The sequence below is a fragment of the Chelonia mydas genome, chromosome 6, assembly GCF_015237465.2.
Source record: "Chelonia mydas isolate rCheMyd1 chromosome 6, rCheMyd1.pri.v2, whole genome shotgun sequence".
Classification (NCBI taxonomy): Eukaryota; Metazoa; Chordata; order Testudines; family Cheloniidae; genus Chelonia; species Chelonia mydas.
Genome location: NC_051246.2, coordinates 114,034,387 through 114,054,060, shown reverse-complemented (window position 1 = coordinate 114,054,060; position 19,674 = coordinate 114,034,387). Strand labels below are relative to the sequence as shown.

Below are 19,674 nucleotides of genomic sequence, written 5' to 3'. Positions count from 1 at the left end.
ACGGAGCAGTTAGCAACATTTTGGCACACAATTCTGAAGCGTGTAGTCTGCACTGTGGCACAGTGCAAACAAGCCCTGTGTTTAAGGTGTCAGCCTTATCATACATTTAAAAAGTGCAATTTAAAGTGACACATCGGTGAATATTAGCACAGAACTACAGGCGGATGCTCTTGATTGATGCAATTATTTGTGCTGACACACACACACACAGTTGTTGTAATTATTATTACTGACATGATCTAAACTATTGCAAGAAACCAGTGAAGTGAAACAAAACATTTATTTCCAGAGATTTTATTAATGTAAATCCATGGATATATAATCAACTTTGAATTCCACCCCCAAAATATAAATTCCCCATAAGAGAAATGCTGCAGGTTGCATGCAGCATTTCCCCCACAGATTTACTAGATAAAAACTCAGTGTCCCAATTATAGAAAATAAAAAATTCAGCATGCTAGTTATAGAAAAAATAAAATAAAATATTTATACAGTGAGACACACTATCATGACATTCCAGTCTCATTTGTTTACAGCTATATGCTCAGACACTTGGCACTGAAAAAGGACCTAAACTAAGATGTGACACGCTAGTGTAACAGGTTTTCATTTTTTAAAAGCAAGTTAAAATATCAGCCGTAAGAAAATAATCTTAAAGATAAGAAAAAAGTAAATATATTTCTAAATTAATTCTAGGTTCCCAATATACGCTTGTAGCAACTGCGATCATCTCCACCTTCCTTTTTTTAATTCTTCTTCTTTTTTAAATAAAAAAAAATTATCGCCCAGTATTGTTTAATTGTTCAAAACTGGCTTTTTTCCAGAAATGTTTCCATAACCTATGGAGAAATCATATAAAGAAACAGTTAGCTTTAAGACACGCAGTGTGGACCACTTCAAATTTGCCTGAAGCCTTTCCAAGAAGAGCTTACATTAGAGTAAACTCTAATCCAACACTCAGGAATGCCTTCAGATTGTCTTTCCTATAGGTAGGGAAGATTTAAAAAAAAATAAAAATCAAGAGCTGGCCCATATGAGAGTTACAGATTTAAAGTGACATGCTTCTCAGTCTGATATCAAATTTTATTTAAAAATAAATATTGATTTCAATTGAGGTGAATGTAAAGGCACCACAAATCTTTGAATTTTACTGAAACACTAAATCAGTGAGTAGTGGGTATAGAATGCTACCAATGAGAATTCCCCACTCACATACACCAATGGGAGCGTTTTACATCCACTTTATACAGGTGTAAATGACTACCCAAGGTGCACAGCAGTGGAAAATCCAGCCCAAAGTGTTTAAACATCCTGAGGGTTTTGGGTTTTTTTTAACCTCTCCAATGTCTTAGATTTTCCAGTACACTGGAAAAGAGAGATATCTAATCTCCAACGTGAGATGATTGCATCAGAGTAGAATTTTGAGAAAAAAAATGTAAGTGTTTAAAATTCCTCCAGTTATATTGGCAAGCTGAGTGGTGAATCTTCTCCAAACATCCATGCATCATTTAAGATTTGGTTGACTGTTCTCCCAGTTTTATTTGACTGTTGGCTGGAGAAGATATATGTCAATACTGTTAATTTTGACATTCAGTGTAAAGAATTTAGAATTCAGTCAGTCTCTGAAATTCCTGATCTCTCTTACTGTCCTGATTCAGAATCTACAATGGCAGGGTGAATCTGTGAGGCCTTTTAAACTCAAGTCTTCTATTGTCAATTGTCAATAATTCCTAACATGTGCTTAGTCAGGTCTCTCTCTCTCTTTTTTTTTTTTTTTTTTTTAAATTCAGATGGTCTAAATTACATTATTAGGAACAAAATCCTGAGTTAGGATAGCCGGGGGCAAATGCTCTGCTGGCTAAATTGTCATTGGTGTATTCAGTCTAGCTGAAGATCTGCGCCACTTGTTTTCAGTGCTGGCTAACTACAATACAGTCTGTCTTCAAGCCAGTGAGCCAGAGTGTGTGTTATCATTTATATAGTGCCATAGGTATCCATATGAGGCAAGGGTACTACTCAGAGGAATTTACAATCTAATACAGACAAGATAGATGAATAAGCCATCAAAACGTGCCAGGGATGAGATGAGAAAAGAGTGGGATGATACGAAGTGATCCCAAGTTGTTGCTCTGGCAAATGAGCCCATCTTGCCTTTTAATCTTGACATGGAAATGTCTGGAAGTCTACACTGCAATGAAACAGCCCCAAAGCCCAAGCCATGCAAGCCCAAGTCAGCTGGCACAGGCCAGCCACGAGTTTTTAATTGCAGTGTAGACATACCCCAAAAAACAGTTGCAAAAAGAGCTGAAGTGTCACTCTGTTCTTTAAGTTTCTGGTGAAGGCGTGATACATATTTCCTAAAGATGCTGTTTTCTCTAGTGCTGTTATTAGATTGTTTAGCTAATTAAACTCATCCTCTGTCCAAAGACTCCTTAAGTCACATAAAATGAAAACAGATCCATACAGTTACATGAAAGGAACTTGTCGGTTTAAGTATCAAGATACTTGTTTTGGGGAATGTTTAATTCACTCAATGTATTTTCTTGGTTGCTATAAGCGTAATCTATTTGCACACATTACAAAAACGCAACATTTTCCTTTTGAATGAAATATGTAAACTCTGAAGTATTTGCATAGTTGTAGTTTGTCTGTCTGCTTTGATTCTGACTAGAAGTATTCCTGATTTGGGTTTACTTAAGTAAATTTAAATCCATGTACCAATGGTTGTCAGACCTGTGGAGAAGAAACTCACTAATGCATTCTTTACTTTGTAAATTATCTATCTTTTGCATTACAGTAACACTTAGATGAAATTCATGATCCCATAGCACTAGGTGCTGTATAGATCCTGTGTAGACACTGTCCCTACCCCAAAGAGTTTATAATCTAAATAGACAAGGCAGTCTATTTGGATTATATCCCCATTTTATAAATGGGGAACTGAGGCACAGAGAGGTTAAAGGTCTTGCTCAAGGTCACAGAGAAGTTTGTGGAAAAGCCAGGAACTGGACTCAGAATTCTCCAAGCCCAGTCCAGGGCTATAACTACAAACCCATCCTACAACAACAACAAAAGACAACCAAGGCTCATTTCAGCAATCAAGAACTTTTAAAAGAACCCATTACCATCTTTATCTTCAGTTGATTAAGAAAGTCTAGGAGCTCCACATGCCCTGTAGCTTCTGCCTGTAAACAGAAATGTAAAGAGTATTGCCATGTCTTGTGTGCATGTACACATGCATGCAAAACTACTCAAAGCCTGACTGAAATGTCTAATTACTTGTGGGGAGTTGGGAGAATGACTTATTGCTTGACAAGAGTTCTGGACCTGTCATAAATTTGAAGCAAAGACTTTTTTTTAATCAAAATTGTCGGAACCAAAGTGGCATTTAATTTGCCCAACCTACGTGTCAGAAGAGATGTGCCATAACACACACGCTTAGCAGAGCTCCACATGCAGTACAGCCATAGCCACACTTACTATTTGTAAGGGAGTTCTGCCATCATAACCAGCTTGTTCCAGGTTTGCACCAGCTAGATACCAGGCATACAACCCTTCCACATCGCCATTAGCAGCGAGGCTGGAAAAAGAACAATTAAGAATAGTTTACTTTTTCTAAATCTGTAAGGGCATCTCACTGTCATACTGTGTTCTCTTAACTATCAGAGAAACGAATGTGAACACTAAACCAACAACAATCTTAGCATGACTGCCAGGATGGGGGGGGGGGGGGGGGGGGCAGGGTACAAGTAAGCGAGGGAGAAGTTTACAAAAGCTTTGAACAGCTGAGCCAGCAACAGGGCTTGATGAATCAGTTCCTTAACTTAACAGGGCTGTATTATAAGCAACTTACAACAGGCTAGTTTCACCCAGTGGGTGTGACTATGACCAAAGGGGAAAAAAGATACGGAGTTTCATATTTCACAACACAATATATATCCTGTGAAATGGAGTCTAAGAGGGGTTGGGGGGGGGCCTATCCCACATTTGAGTTGCAGAGTTTTGCATTTTCAATAATAGTTTTACTATAAAGAGAGTGACAGCAGACATGCTAACAAAATATTGCACTTAAAAAACAAACTCCAAAAGTTGTATAAACATATCTGATACAATATTGCCTCTAGCATGAATGTTAATAGTCATGATCAGCGGTTAGGACAGCATTATGTTTCTGTGGTGCCATTTGGAGAATTGCAATGGTGCTACAGTATTTGGATCTTAAATTAAGGGCAATTTATAAAACTCCGTGCCAATAAACAGCCATTTTACGCACAACGAGAAGAAAAGTCTGCTAAGGGTGGTCTATGCCCACCATTTCTAGATGACAAACATTATACTGTATCAAAGTGAATCAAGACAGAAGTGGATTTTAAATCTTTGGTGTGACAACAGCAGGCAGTTTCTTGCAGGCCTGCTGGCAGCCCCACTAGTATCTGCAGAACTTAATCTTTCAATTAAAAAAAGTGTTTCTAGCCCTTGTGGTGTGAAAAACTCCTGGATGTGCCCCAATGCAATGTCACCTGCAGACAGGCTGAAACAACAGAACAGCAGCATGTAGTCTGAAAAAAGTGGGTGGGTCTCACCATCACTCCGTCATCTGCGGGTATCCCCCAACAATTATTTCTGATCCCAAATCAATCCCGCCCTTCAATCCACATATCAATTCTACCCCTTTCAGCCTTACCTCTGCTCCTCCTCCAGCTCTAGGGGGTTCTTCACCCCACCCCCAAAGCCTTGGGGGAGCTGCACTGGGGTCCCCTCTCTGCTTTCCCAGGATGCAGGGATGGAAGGAGCAGAGGAGCTCTCCCATTGCTGGCAGGAGAGGAGAGCTGTCATGAGCAGCTGGACTCTTTCTACTTCCTCCCCATCCCCTGCGAGAATGGTGCAGGTTGCTTGGGGATGGAGTGGAGAGCTCTGCCTGCTTGCTGCAGTAGCCCTGGGAAAGCAACCAATCAGCGGGGCTTCCCTCCCCAGACAGTACTAAAAATGTGTACCCCTCAGCAACTTGGCTGGCTTCTTAGAAAGGTTGTTTCCCAGATCTGCGACCTGACGCACTTTAAGGACTGGGGCTACCCCCAGCCATCTCAAGAGGCTGTTAGCTCTGGAGCCGTAAGGCCCTTAAACGTTAATATTGACGACTTGCTGAATATCTGAACAGACACAGCCAGGTCATTCTCCAGTGAGGTTTGATCTCATTGAAGTGAGGGATGGAAAAGGCCTGTTTGTTTTGTCTGTGGCATACGACCTGCTGCTCTGAATGTCGCTCTCTCTCTGAAGGAAAAAGAGTACTGAGGACAGCAGACAAAAGATAAGGAGGAAGGTGAAAGGCTCCTGAGTGTGGTAGACTGGCTGAGCAGACTTGATGGGGGTAAGGGAGGAGTCACATGCAGCAAAGGCATGTGAGATATCAGCAGCAGGCAGCCAGGACTGCTTGTAGAAGGGTCATTCTGCAGTCAAGTCTGCAAAAGTTGTTACTCCCTGCTAGTCTGAGGCCACTTCTCAACTGTTGATAAATATTTTCAGGTACTTAAAAAAATCTTTAAAGGGGAGTGGAAGCCTCTAACTGCAGCAGCCTGAGGGTGGGTGAGAAGAAAGCTTTTTCAAGGTCTTTGCTTGCAGCAGCCTGAGAGGGTGGGAAGAAGAGAAAGGCTGTGCCTTTGGCTGTTGAGATGGAGTGAAGGGGTAGGGGACAGATGGAGAGGAGTTAGGGTCTTTGTTTTGTATGAGAAATTTAATAGTGGGAGCAGGCTGGCATACGTAAGAGAAGAAATGTTGAGGAAGCACTAATGGAAAGCAATGTTGCAAAAAGGTTATTTCCCACTGACAACAGACCAAAGTGGGGAGTTTAAAAGTGAGTTGAAAGGGAAGAGCCCTTATAAATTGCACAAGACAGCAAGAGTATTAGAAAAATAGGGAAATGAATAGCTCACAGCAGTGGCTACTCAACAAGTTAAAGTTTATTTGTTTCAGAAGATTCATCTTTTGCTATAGGCACCGTGAGATTCTCTGGCTATAAAAATCAAAGCCAGACAATGAGAATCAAGAGCTTCTCAAAGTCTGGACAGGAAAGTGCTGGGCTGCCAAAAAGGGGTCTATCATTCACCCATCGCGCAAAGCAAAAAAATCACTATGCCCAAAGAAGAGCACATTAAAAAACACTGTGTTACCAAACAAACCCAGGTAATTCAGACAGTATCACAGTAAGCACCACAAACAAAATTGCTTTTGTTACTTGCATGCTGCCCACCCCAAAGTTCTTGTTCAGAAAGGGCAATCTGAGTTAAAATTGCCACAGAGGTTGAAACCATGAAGCTTCTAAGTCAGTAACAAACAAACAAAAATAATACTCTTCACTGATCAGGATTTCTTGTAACAATGAATGGCTGTTGCAAATTTTAAAAAAATCACATCCTCAGAAGTTTGCTAATTCAAACTATTGCTGAATAACTGTCCAGCCAAAAATAAACCAGACTTATCTGATTACCCTGCATTTCGCCTAAGGATGTAGCAAAGAAATTCCTCTGCTTCAGTTTGGTGACCGACTGCACATCCACAATTCAGATGCTTCTTTTAAATAAGGGATGTGGGATGACAGAATTTGAAGTGAAAAAAAAGTTTTGGGGTTTGGCTTTAATTCAAGGCCAAATAAAGGGTGCTGACCCTCAAGACTGTAGTGGAACACATGCAATCTCTGTGTCTGGATTTGTTCAAATTTGCTGACATCATCATGGATGGGAGTCTTTACCAACAAAACTAAGAATGCCAGGTTATCAAGTCACAATTGCTCAAAGGGGTAATGAACACACAGATAATTTAGTACCACTGTATCCTAACCAAGAGCAAAACCAGTGAGATAAATGTTTATTATTTGTTTTCACATCTGTCACTATATGTGAACTTTATTCTATTCTGTTGATTAATTCACAGCCAATTTACATTTTTCCTCCAGGATATCAAAAGCTAAATAGGGGCATCCTTTGAGGTTTACTGCCTCAGAGGAATGGTTTTGGTAAAGACCTAGGTGAGATTTTTAAATTGATTTTTAAATTAAATTTTAAATTTTAAAGGGTCAGTCAATTTGATATGCTTGAAGAATGCAAGTAGCTTGGTCATCTTGCATCTCTCAGACATTATGTTGATTCTAAATAACTTTAATCCAATTTCAGAGGTGTGCCGAAAAGGAAATCTCTTTAGGTCTGCATAACAGGAACTCCACTGCTATGTACCTTCTGAGGTTTGCAGGGTCTCCTACCCACAGCCAGAAGCCTCCTGTGCACCTAACAGGTTGGCAACAGAGGAGAGCCGCTCCAGAGGGGAGCCACTGGCATGCCTTGAAAGGAGCACAAGAGAGAACCCCTCCTACTACAGACTCCCCTAGTTTACAACAGAAGAGCTACCTTCCTGCATGTCTTGCATGGGCATGTCTACACCACTTCTGGCCAGGTCCACAGATTTGTGCTAGTGGGGCTCGTGCTAGATGAATAGGCGGTGCTTTGACATTTGGGCTCAGACTGCCAACTCCACTCCGGCCACGAGAGCCCAAGCTCCAGCCCAAGTTGCAACATCAAAGTACCATCTATGGAGCTATTTTTACCATGCTAGCACAAGTCTTTGGACTCGAGCTGGAAGGCTTGCTCCCAAATGCAGTGCAGACATACCCCAAGAGCTTTTGAAGTGATCCTGAGGTTTGCAAGACAGGAGCTTCTTTCTTGCACACATGCAGAAAAGCACGGGAAGGAAGGGCCTGGCTCTATAGAAAAATGGGAGTGTGTCTGGTGCAGAACATATTTTAATGCCAGCCCAGTTTCAAACGTTCAAGGCTTCATATATTTTTGTTTAAAAAAAGGAAATCCCACCCTCCAAAACAGATAACTCTTCAGCACTGGTTGAGTGAGAAAAACACCACACTGCTAAGCTCTTGTGCCACTTGGCTTACCATATAGTCGGCAGGAAGCATAGATGAGACTACCAACCACTGGATTTTTAACATTTGGGAAGGATGACTATAGAACAGTTACATAATACAGGAATTTCCATTATGGGCAAAATGACTTGACTGTAGAAGAAGTCAAGATAGCAGAAAAGTGATAAATGTAATAATATTAGCTAGTATGTGCAGGTAGCACTAGATTACAAGCATAAAAACTGTTACGAGTGCTTCATGACCTTCAAAATACGCACTACAGTGACAGCAAAATACGTATAAAAAGTTGGTAACATTTTAACTGGCTTAGAAGAAAGTACAAGTTTCATAGCGGCTATTGATAGTGTTTACCATGAGGTATTGATGACTCATCTGTGGGATTTTGCAAAGGGTGGGGAGGCTGAGTTCCTTTTTCATGGTGAGCTCAGGACCTCATCTTTCTCAGGGGCTCTTACACACAGTTCCATGTGGGGATCCTGCTTGTTCAAGGTGTAACTAAAGCCACTGGGAAATGGTGAGATATTTGTAGCTGCAGCACCACCCAGACAGTAAAGAAATTATGTTTCTCCGCTGGTAAAGATTCTTGATAAGCAAGGTAGTGATTCTGTGAGGGACTAAAATAATTCTGTCTACGGTGCACTCAAGGATACCATTCATATTATCCAGTGTCCCCAGGCCTTTTTATTCATTTTTCGTAACTGCAAGGAGAGATGGGAGATTAAGATTATAAAAGCCTGCTTCATATTTTATTTCTTCAGAAAGTTAACCAGATATTAGAAGCATGGTCCTAGTACCTTCCGAACTATAATTTATCCCAACATCTGGGATCAGACTTAAAAAGGTATGTTATCCTGATAACAGGTTTGAAAAAGAACATCCTTGGATTTCATAAACTGATATTTTAACATATGAGGATATGAGTGAGTGAACTCATTTGCTTGCTCGCCAGCCCTTATTTCAGCCTTGTTGAGCACAGATGTTCAGAAGAGGTGACATTCACTTAATTGACAGTCAAAAACCCAGCCAGTATAAATCAAATTTGAGGCTAAACTGGATCTAGCAGAGAAGCTTTCTGAACAAATTTGGGGAGTCACCATTATATGTCTTGGGAGTTGTCACAGTTTTGTTTTGCATAAAGACAACAATGACCCTGCAGTAGGAAAACAGATTTGGAAGATTCTAAGGGACGACTGGTAAGAAAACTTAGTTCTCATCTTGACAAATTGGAAACGTGAGATCAAAGAACTAAATGTCTTAAAAATGCAAAGTCCTCATCTCACTTTCTAAAAACAACAGGACGAATTAACCCTTAAAAGAGGCAGCTAAAAGACTGGATAACATGATAGTGTTTTGTTTGCAAGTACAATTCCAACACTAGATGCACTAGAAAGAATTTCAACTGACATTTTACAGTTATCAACCGATGACCAAATGTACTAAACCGAACACTTCTAAATCCTAAATCATTTTATGTCTAAAGACAAGGAAATTAAGGGGTTAGCGTTAGAACAGCAAAAGAACTGGCCATGGAGATGAATGAGTATAGAATAAAGCCAAATTATTTTGACAATAGAGAAGCAGTGAGAAAAACTGGCTTTTGGATCTTAATTCAGGTAGAGAACAATACAAGATGACTCCTGACACAATGCTAAAATTAGCTAAACCAGTCCTTGAATGCTACTTAGGAACCAACCAGCTTTCGCTCTCTACACCGTGGGGGCTGGGCATATTGCCATGGTGCCAGTCACTTAAATTAGACAGAAGGAGAAGTCAATAAAACACCTATTTGTTCCAAAGGCAACTCTAACCAGGTTGAATGCATGCAACAGCCTCACCAATATGCCAATGCCTAGTACAAGAAAACTCCCTAGGAAGATGGTGCAGGGGTGGAGGATAACGTGAAATTGAATAGCATGGAAGAATAAATCACTGAGTTTTGCTCAAATCATCTAAGAGCTGTCATATCCCAAAGTGAGTATTCCTGACACCTTGGAAGGACAGAATACCTGCAACAAGACAATATTAACTACAAACACTTTAGCATTTTGGCTCATACACTCTGGAGGAAATTCAACTCTCTGCAAAGGGACACCAAAGGCCTTTCAGAGCAGTATAAGTCAAGTGGTTCCCTTGTGCAGAAGTGCCCTGCTGATAAGTCAAAGTTCAGTGTCTCTCTCAATACCATGTGCATTGTGGAACCGGACTCCACATCAGCTCTGTGTAGGCCAATGCAAGGGGCATGGCCACAGGATTTACACTGATGCAGTAGTCCTGGGTTCCCCGTAGGTGTGACACCACTATTCTTGTGTGTGGAGTGGCTGTGAAAGAGCTGTTTCATGCTTCGTTCATTTTGTGTGGTGGAAAGTCTCAAGACAAGGAAATCTATGCAATCATTCCATGCACAAAGCCCACTCATTCTCCTCTCCACATATGTATATTCCACTCTCTGCACAGGAGAGATCTTTAAAACAAATGGGGTTTTTTGTCCTCTGTTAGCTTAATACCATTAAAAACCAATTTAAAATGCTTCAAAAGCCTCAGGGGTTCATTACCACTTCATTCAAAATACAAGAGATCACGCAATGTACACAATACAGATCCAGTGTACACAATATTCCCTGAATGTACTTCCACAAATTGCATCACATTCACTTTTTGTTTAAAGCTGCATGCTCTCATTTTTCTAGTACTACTATCAGGCTAGCCAGTTAAGCAGGTTCTGCTTAAATGCAGAGGGTAGAGGGGGCTATGTATCGGGTCAATTTATTTGTGAAAGAATGTAATTTTTTGAGCCGCTCCCCTAACACTTCTGACAGGTGGCTCAGAGTTAGTAAACTCTTAATTTGAAAAGTCTTTCCATTGTTTCCTTCGCTTGCAATGCTCTGGGAAATATGTAGTATGGCTCTATATGGTTTGGATGCAGGCTATGTGCCAGAGAGTCTCTCTCCTGCGTATTGTCATAACAGTTGAGGAACTCCACCTAAGAGTCCCTATATTTAGATGTCCAAAAGCTGGTAGCAAGGTGTAATTACTAGAAGGCCCTCAACTGTGGAATCCATATCTTCTGTGGGGGTAGCCAAGCTGTAGTCCTTGAAGACGTGGTACAATGTATTTTGTTCAGTATTCTGTCTGGGTGAGGAGACTAGTATTTAATTTATTGTTGGGGGAATGAGGAAGAAAGAAGGGAAGGCCTGTTACTTTAAGAATTGTAGAATCTACTGAGACAATTTTCAGAGGGAACTGCAGGTGGTCAAGTCACCAGCACCTCTGAAAAAAAGCCATATGATTTTCTTTTAAGTTGATGAAATACTGCAATTTTTTATTAATGAAAAATTAGCATGGAAAAGCAGTGTATGGAAAGTGTTGACTTCAATGGAACTATGTATCTGCTTAATGTTAAGCATGTACTTAAGTGATATGGTGAACTGCGGCTAGAGTTCCCACCAATTTGCAGGTCTGAACCCATATTTATTGGATTTTCTTGTTATTCTTCTTGAGACAGATGCTATTCTCGCTCTACAGTTAAGGTTGAAGCCATTCCTCCATAATACAGGTATTTATTCTTTTTTAATAAAACCACTCCATAGTTTCAGTATAAATTGTCCTTGTTGGTCTAATCTCAAGATCCAGATACTAAAAACATAAGTTCCCTACAACCCAATAGTAATAAAATGTATAAAAATGTATCAGGAAGAGGGACAGATTTGCTTCAAATCCATTTACACATTTTCCATAATGCTCTCCATTTCACTTGTGGAGTTCTGCCATACTACTTCAGGTGTGTCACACAGTCAATGGTTAATTTGGTCCCTTTATTTGCATTTTAGTTATTAATTCTAGCCCCAAAAGAGTATATGCCAGGTACTCAATGGTCCCTGGCATATATAATAATTATTTATATAGTGCTTTCCATCTTGAAAGTATTTGAGAAACAATTCTCACATCACTCATTGAAACAGGTCACTATCAAAAATCACTGTTTTACAGACAGAGTAACTGTGGCACTGAGATAAAGATACCCAAGGCCACAGCAGTGTCAGAATCAAGATTACAACCCAAGAATTCCTCACGTAGGGCCTTGCTACACTGCACCACAGTTCAGACTATGGAGGTGTGAACTGTAGTGCACACCAAAGTGCTGTGCTGTAACTCCCCCGTGTGGATTCCTAGTTTGCGCTAACGTATTATTGTATCACTCCGGTAATTTATAACCAGCCACATTGGTTTGCTTCAATAATAAACCCCGCATTTGTTTCCCATTTCAAAGCAAGTCCTGGGCGTATTAACAACTCGATCATTTACCCTGGAAAATAGAGATAACCGGATGATGATGTAACTGTAACTACTGCATATTAGCACAGCTGACTTGGTGTAAGATGCCGGGGCATGGGTGGCCTACCTAGTGGTCCTACCTAGTGCAGCAGGACCTTACCTGGTGGTTGTGGCGGCAGACCAGAGTAACGGCGAGCATAGATCCAGGAGTCAGGTACCAATCCGAGGATGAAGCCAGAGTCAAGATTGAGGAGCCAAGCCAAAAGGTCAGAACCAGAATCAGGATTGGGAACATCAAGCCAAAGGGTAAGCCAAAATCACAATCAAGAAGCCAAGCCACAGATCAGAGTCTGAGTCAGAAAAGGGCAGGGAGGCAAGGACTAGACTGAAGCGGACATGAGTCAAACAGCAGGAACAAGGCTTGGAGCAAGAAGTGGAAGCCAAGGCAGGGCAGGTACGGCTGTGGGCCTGGTACGAGTTGAGCAGTTGCTGTGGTACTGCTGCTGCAAGGATCAAGTAGCAGGCTGCTGGCTCCCCTGCCCCATCAGGAACGCAAACATTTGGAGAAGGCTCATTGATCCCAGCGGGGCTCGCTGTGTTGCCTAGCTACCAGGCTGCGAGCTAGCTGTGCTCCTGACACTTGGACCACGCTACAATGCAATATCCAGACTTATGTCATCTTTACCTGCAAAGTTCTGTTCCTATGTTCTCTAGCTCTTGGCTGGAAAGGTGAGCTCCAGTTTCGCGCAGTAACTGAATCACTTCTACGTGCCTTTATGAAAAAATTGATAAAAAGAAAAAGTTATTTTTAACAATTAAATATCCTGGAGAGAAAACATCTACAGATCAAAACAAGTATTCCATAAACACCATTTTTCAGATTTGTATGTTCCAAAAACAAAACAAAGAGACTGACGAGTATGTTCTCCATTCAAGGAGCCTGAGTTTAAAGCCAAGAGAGACCAACAGATAATCTCTAACCTCCTGCACATCACAGGCCACTAAACCCCACCCAGTTTCCTCTGCACTGATGTAGGGCAAAGAAGAGGCAAAGGCTTATCACATCATTTAACTACCTTGGCGCACTGAATTTACAAAAATGCTACATTTTCACTTACTGAATCCAAAACAAAGAGACAGGAACACAAATACCTTTCAAATATGATTCTATATTTATTTGTCCCCATGACTGTCCCCATTTCTAGCTCTTGTTAATTCATGAACTGAAATGCAGATAGACAATGAAGGCATTCACAGAGTAACAGTATTTCTGTGTGTATTTTCCACATAACGGGATAGATTGGGCAGGCGTTTTGGTTCTCTCCAAGGCAAGATCTCTGTTGTTTTTAAATGTTAGCAATGAAACCTTGTGGGTTAAAATGAGAGATGCCAAAGTTCCTATGACTTCACGGATGATATAAGCACCCATACATTTAGATTCTTATTTGACCTTTGGGAGAATCTCCCACAAAATACCCCTCTGCTGCTAAGTTTATTCCCAACTGGATACAGTCTTCTTCATGGCCTACTAGTCCACCCATGATCATGTTTTGGCTGGCCCTCTCCCGTGAGTACATTCTTCTGCCTGATAGGTATCATAGGATCTACGTGACCAGCCTGGCTCCCATTCCTCAGCCACAGAACTCAGAAATAGTTCTGCTGAGGCCACTGCAATGGCCCCTTAAAACTTTGTTGTTTGGATTACAATGCTGTGGGATGCATGCAAAATTTGACAATAGACTCTATATTACCCAAAAGGGTAATAATAAAGAGGCACTGTATCAAGCTGTGGGAAAACAATCAACCAAAATATGATAGTTGGAGAACTTGACCTAATGCCCTGTAGGATTTGGATCCAGATCTCAAGAGACCAAAGGATGTTAATTTATTGTGCTGCCTAATTCCCAAACTCAAAGGCAGAATTTAACTCACACCCAAAATATAACTGCTCCAGAATGTCTATTTCAAGTATAACCACATCTGTTGTGACTTTGTTTGGAGGGGACTATAGGAACATTTTAAAGTGAAAAATACAAGGCTGCTCATTAACCAAATCAACAATCTACAGCTAGATTCAAAACCTTAGGAACAAACCAGTCACTCAATATTAATTCAACAACAAATAAAAAAATAAGTTCAAATGTGTGTTCAGTTTATTCTACATTTCTTATTCTTCTTGAAGATTATAATACCTTCCTATTTTAGAACTGGACAGTAGGTCAAACAGCTTGTGTTCTGGAATCTTCATCTTGACAAAGAGAAGTTACTTTAAAGCTTATCACGATGAAGCCCAATTAAAATATAAAATTTTTAATTTGATATAAGATCTGCATTTCCTTATAAGCTATTCTGGTAACAACTTTATGACAAGGTTTTTAAAAATTTGCCTTTTCAAAAATTAAATTCTTTCAGTTGCTCAATGGAATTTTAGCATTTATATCATGCAGCCAGTTTTTTGCTCAGAGTGAAACTGAAATCTTCATTTCTTTGTTTCTCTGCAGCAAAGTAAGCAGGATCAGTTACTGCAACTGCACATGTTGTAAGTTGGTTTAGTTATCTTAAATATTTCATCAGAAGAGTCCCTTGAGACATGGCTGGTTGTCAGTAAGAGTCTCCTGGAGACAGCAAGTAGGAACTAGTGCTGTATTTACTTTTCTTTATACAATACAACTCATAAGAGTATGATTTAACCAAGACATATCAAGGAGTTCAGTACTCATTTGAAAAATGAAACTGATAACAGATTATAGCAGAAAAGCTTTTACATTTACTCACAAACTTGTATTTTGTACAGGACTACATGCAAACAGTGTCTGTATCTGTTTCCTTGGTAGTGGTCTGTCCTGGAGTACTCAGCATTTCTAACACTCCTAACAAGACCATTGCTCCATTGTGGCATTTTTGGCAGCAATAAATAAATATACTGAACAGAGTGCACAGGGGTGGGAGCAGGAGAAAAGTGTGTGTGGGCAAGTGTGTTTTATTTTTTTTTAAATAAACTGAAATTAAGTGGAAACCTCCATGGTCTTGAGCCAACTGTTTCCACTGCAACAGCTTCTCGTCTAGTAGATAGAGTCTGAAGATCTTTAGAGGTGGTAGGAGGTGCAGCCCTCCTGCCCCATAGATGACCTTAGATCCATATAGAAATCCTTCCAATCTCAGGGCCCCTATGGAGGGCCAGACCTTCTCCGCTAGTCCCCGTGGCTCCTTATTCTAACTGGTAACACAACTCAGGAACCAGGCTCTCCTTGCATTACAATCATGTCGGGACCACAAAACCACGCTTCTCCTTCCATGTGGAGGTGTGAAGGTGCAGGCTGGGAATCTGTGCTGATGGTCAGAATTCAGTTGTGCGGGTATTTCTCTCACACATTTGCCAGCAGAGAGTAGCTCCCGAAAAGCCATAAATGGGCTCCTGCTACTTGGGCTCAAATTTCCCTTCCTCTGACAAATTTTTGGCCATTTGCATGGGTTCTTTTCACCTGTCATCTCCTTCTCTACAGCTAAAATCAAGAAGAATGATCTGGCCCTCAATCTTTTGGGATCCCTAAAAACCAGTACATACCATGGTCACCATTAAAAAGTCGATATTCACCACAGGCGGTAATCTGAGTTATCAGAGTTATTTCATGATCCTTAGAAAAGTAACTAAGACACGGATTCTGCAAGGACTTCTGATCATCAGTTTATGTACTGTGAGTGCACAAAATTAAGCCCATGTGTACGAGGCTCAGGACCTTGGGCTGTACTTTCCACCAGCCATTTAAAGAAATGCAGGTATAACATATGTTTAAACTTGATTAGCTTCGTTCTTTTTGATCCTTGCTTCTCTAGCAGCTATGATGGCTATGACAGGATTGGCTCAGTTTTTCTCATTCAACTTTCACAATGCTGAACCACTATGATTTTCAAACTCCGAAGCACTGTATAATATCAGACAGACTACAATGTGATTTTAAAGAATCAGTGTGAAGTGTAGATTCTCCCTCTATCCCAGAGGTACTAAAATAATGGAACCATAACCTTGCAGATTTCAAGTATTACAATGCATGTTTATGTGGGAAGTGACTTTATCAACAATAATCTCTGATGTTCTGACAGCAGTGTGCAACACATACTGTATACAACTTTTTCTTTGCAGCCATTTTAGTCCTTAAGTTTAAAGCAGAAGGAAAAGGTTATAATAAATAAAATATATGAAATTTTGATTTGAGACATCTGTTTCATGCTTAGAAAAGTTTACTTTATAAAAGTATTTATTTTACAGTTTTGAAAATGAACACTCTATTAAGGCACTGGGAAAATGGCAGTTAAAGGGATGTTGCTAACTTTGATAGGTCCAAACAACTGACCTACATTATCTCCTGGGTGTGAGATATTGTGTGAAGTGCCCTATAATAAAGAGAATGTGTATACACACAGGAATAAAGAGGATGAGTACATGTATTATGGGACAGAAGATGGACATGCAGTAGATTACTATAGTTTTTAAAAGAACTCTAATTTTAACAGCAATGAAAATATCAAGTTAATTTTTTAAAAATTAAGGAAAGCTTTAAGAGATTAAACATAAGACCACTGTTGACATAGGCCATTTTGTTTGCCTACAGGTTGACAGTGCTCCATTAAGATGCTTTTTGGCAGAAACACAAATCGTGACCATTTTCATACTAATGATAAGGGAAGAGAGAAATCACCGGTCATTTTTCTGATTTGCATGATTAGCTAAAAACCCCCAAATCATTGAGAGAAGTGACACACACATTAAAACAAAGCTTTTGAGAGGAGTAGACACTGTACAGAATAAATCGGTGATTCTATTCCAATTCAACTAAAATATTAATCTCCAGAACATGGAATCAATCAGTGCAAAGTTCTGTGAAGTTAAGGCAAATTCTTAGATTGTTTTAAAAAGCACAATTTTATATTTTGCAAGTCTGACCATGATATAAAGCACAGAATACTTATTAATATTAATTTTTAAAACAGCCATTTCCCCCCTTTTGATACTTAATATAAAATGCAAAAGTTTAACATCAATATTGTTTCTCTTCACTTTCAACGGGCATTTGTTTTATGAATGTAATTCAAATATATTTTGTAGTAATCACACCTTTTTAGCATATATTTGATTCCATACATCCCTATCTACATCAGAGGTAAATTAGCTCTGCAAGATTTCTAATGTCCAGAGCCACTTCAGCTTCAGTATACACTTTAGTATCTTAGCACTACAGGCCTGAAGCTACTGTTACAGACAATAAAATGGCATATTTATTTAGCTTTTCCTCTCATTCTGATAAGGGCACAAACAGACAAAAACTAAAAATAGTTAGGATTCATTTTCCATTTACCACTCCTCATTTCAGAATGGGTGTACAGGTTTAAAGAGGCATCGTAGGAGTCAAATATAGGAGTGGCAATGAAAAGGAATCCAAACAACAAACTCATGTGAAATTCCTCAGGCAGTAGTTGGGTGTGGTAAAATAAATGCAGGTATCTGATTTGCAGGAACATCTAATAGTGATGCAGGGCTTTCTCACACTGGACTAGGGGCACCTCTGTTCAACTGCAAGTTTGTTTGATTTGCTTTTAGCTAGTTCTTGTTGTTGTGTGGGGGGGGAGGGGGGGTTATGACTTTTATAAATATTTCTTAGGTCAAAAAGGCTTGGATAGTTCTAAGATAATGACAGTGACAGCTATAAAGATGTAGGGGGCACGCAATGGTCTAGCAGTAGCACAATGTGCAGCCATCCAGAGCTTTGAGGGTCCTGGGTTAGCAGAAACTGGGATCAGTGCTAAGCCAGCTTCCGAGCTCCTGTAGAGGGGGAAAGCTTTATGTCTTTTTGCAGAGATTTCTTCAGTTGTTAGATAAACAGAACAGTCAGACTCCACAGGGAGCCAGATCCAGCCCTCACAGACAGGTGAACCTGCCAATATTTGAAAGCTGTAACAGAGACATTTGTAGAGAAAGACCAGGACACACACTGGACTTGAGGGACCTTTTGGAGGCACAGAGTGAAAAAGGATAAATATTTTGTTAAATATAAAATGGGCACTGTCCCTCAAAAATACAGACAAATGGTGTTCACAAACTGTAAACACATAATAAGGGCCTAAAGGATAGGGTGAATAAACAGGGAAAGCATAGGTAAGTGAGAGACAGAGTCAATCTGTAGCTTCAAACGGGTGGAAGGACAAATAAGGATGTAAATCTCCAAACTACAAGCCTTAATTTCAGCTACAGTAATTGACATCTTTTTACATTCTGATAAACCGTGGCACTATGAACCTACACAATAGGATAAAGACCACAAGAATGACTGGCCCACAGACCACCACCACCTAGGAGACCAACTTCAAGGATTATTCGTGTCATTGCCAACACGGAGAGAAAATCACTGAGGGAGGCAGCCAGCACATGCTTATTGTGCATGCCTCTGCTGATAAATGTGTAGAGTTTGTGGGAGAGAAATCAGAGAAATGGTGACCCAGAAACAAAGCGTGGGTACAAAACCCTTCAGCATACTGGAGTAGCCTGTTCTATTTTAAAACCCTCTGTTCCTGACGAGGAAAGGAAGGTACAAAGAGACAGCCCCCTCTTCCCTATTGCTCTAGTTCCTGAACTCTCCCTTCTGCAAAAATAAAATTAACAATAAGTCAAATTTTTCTTTTATAAAGAAATCTCACCACAAATAATGGAGTCCTGGAGTAGGGGGCAGGGATAAAAAAACATAATCTTGACTTACTTAGCTCTGGGATTTGGCATCAGCAAGGCTGTTTTCTTCAGCTACAATGTCCTAAATATCCAAACCATTTACACATCCTTTAAAACTACAGAATTTGCTGTCAAAGAATTGATCACTGCTTTTCACTATTGCAGATCGCTGACAAAACCCACTAATTGAAAGTGACATAAATTTGAAATGAGATGGGTTAGCTCTCTCATAGATCTTTGTGTAAAATGTATTTTTTTAATACCTGAATTTGACTGCATACTTCAGTGGGGTAGCACCAAACATGTCTTTAGCATAAACAGTTGCTCCATACTTCAGTAAATACTCAACTAGTTGTAAATTTCCTTCACTTGATGCAATATGAAGTGGAGTTCGACCATCATAATCTTCACAGCTCAAGTTTCCACCCTGCAACATATACACAACAACTGCTAATGATAGTACACTTGAGGCTGGTTGGTTCAGGGTCTCAAATCACATAATGATACATACTCCAATATTACAGTTTGAATCCAATGACCAAAAATCATTAAACATGAGACAGTTTCTCAAAAGCTTATGTGAAACTAATTAGTTAGTCAAGTTCATAATGGTGTCCCGTAGTCACTGGTAGACGTATCTACTTTGAGATTCATAGACCTATGGATATAACAAACATTCAAAAACCAGTCGGAGAACACTTCAATCTCTTTGGTCACTCGATTACAGACCTAAAAGTTGCAATTCTTCAACAAAACTTCA

General features: G+C 40.0%; 1 protein-coding gene across 1 annotated transcript in view; it reads right to left on the bottom strand.

The window, feature by feature from the left end:
- Window positions 1–292: 292 nt before the first annotated feature.
- Window positions 293–19,674, bottom strand: part of ASPG (asparaginase) — an 85,083-nt gene continuing 65,701 nt past the window's right edge. The window contains exons 12-16 of the mRNA XM_037901050.2: window positions 19,178–19,341; window positions 12,882–12,968; window positions 3,481–3,580; window positions 3,126–3,185; window positions 293–839 (exon numbers count right to left, since the gene is read on the bottom strand). Coding sequence (XP_037756978.1) covers window positions 804–839; window positions 3,126–3,185; window positions 3,481–3,580; window positions 12,882–12,968; window positions 19,178–19,341 — 447 coding nt within the window. The 3' untranslated portion in view covers window positions 293–803. The remainder of the gene's footprint in view (window positions 840–3,125; window positions 3,186–3,480; window positions 3,581–12,881; window positions 12,969–19,177; window positions 19,342–19,674) is intronic.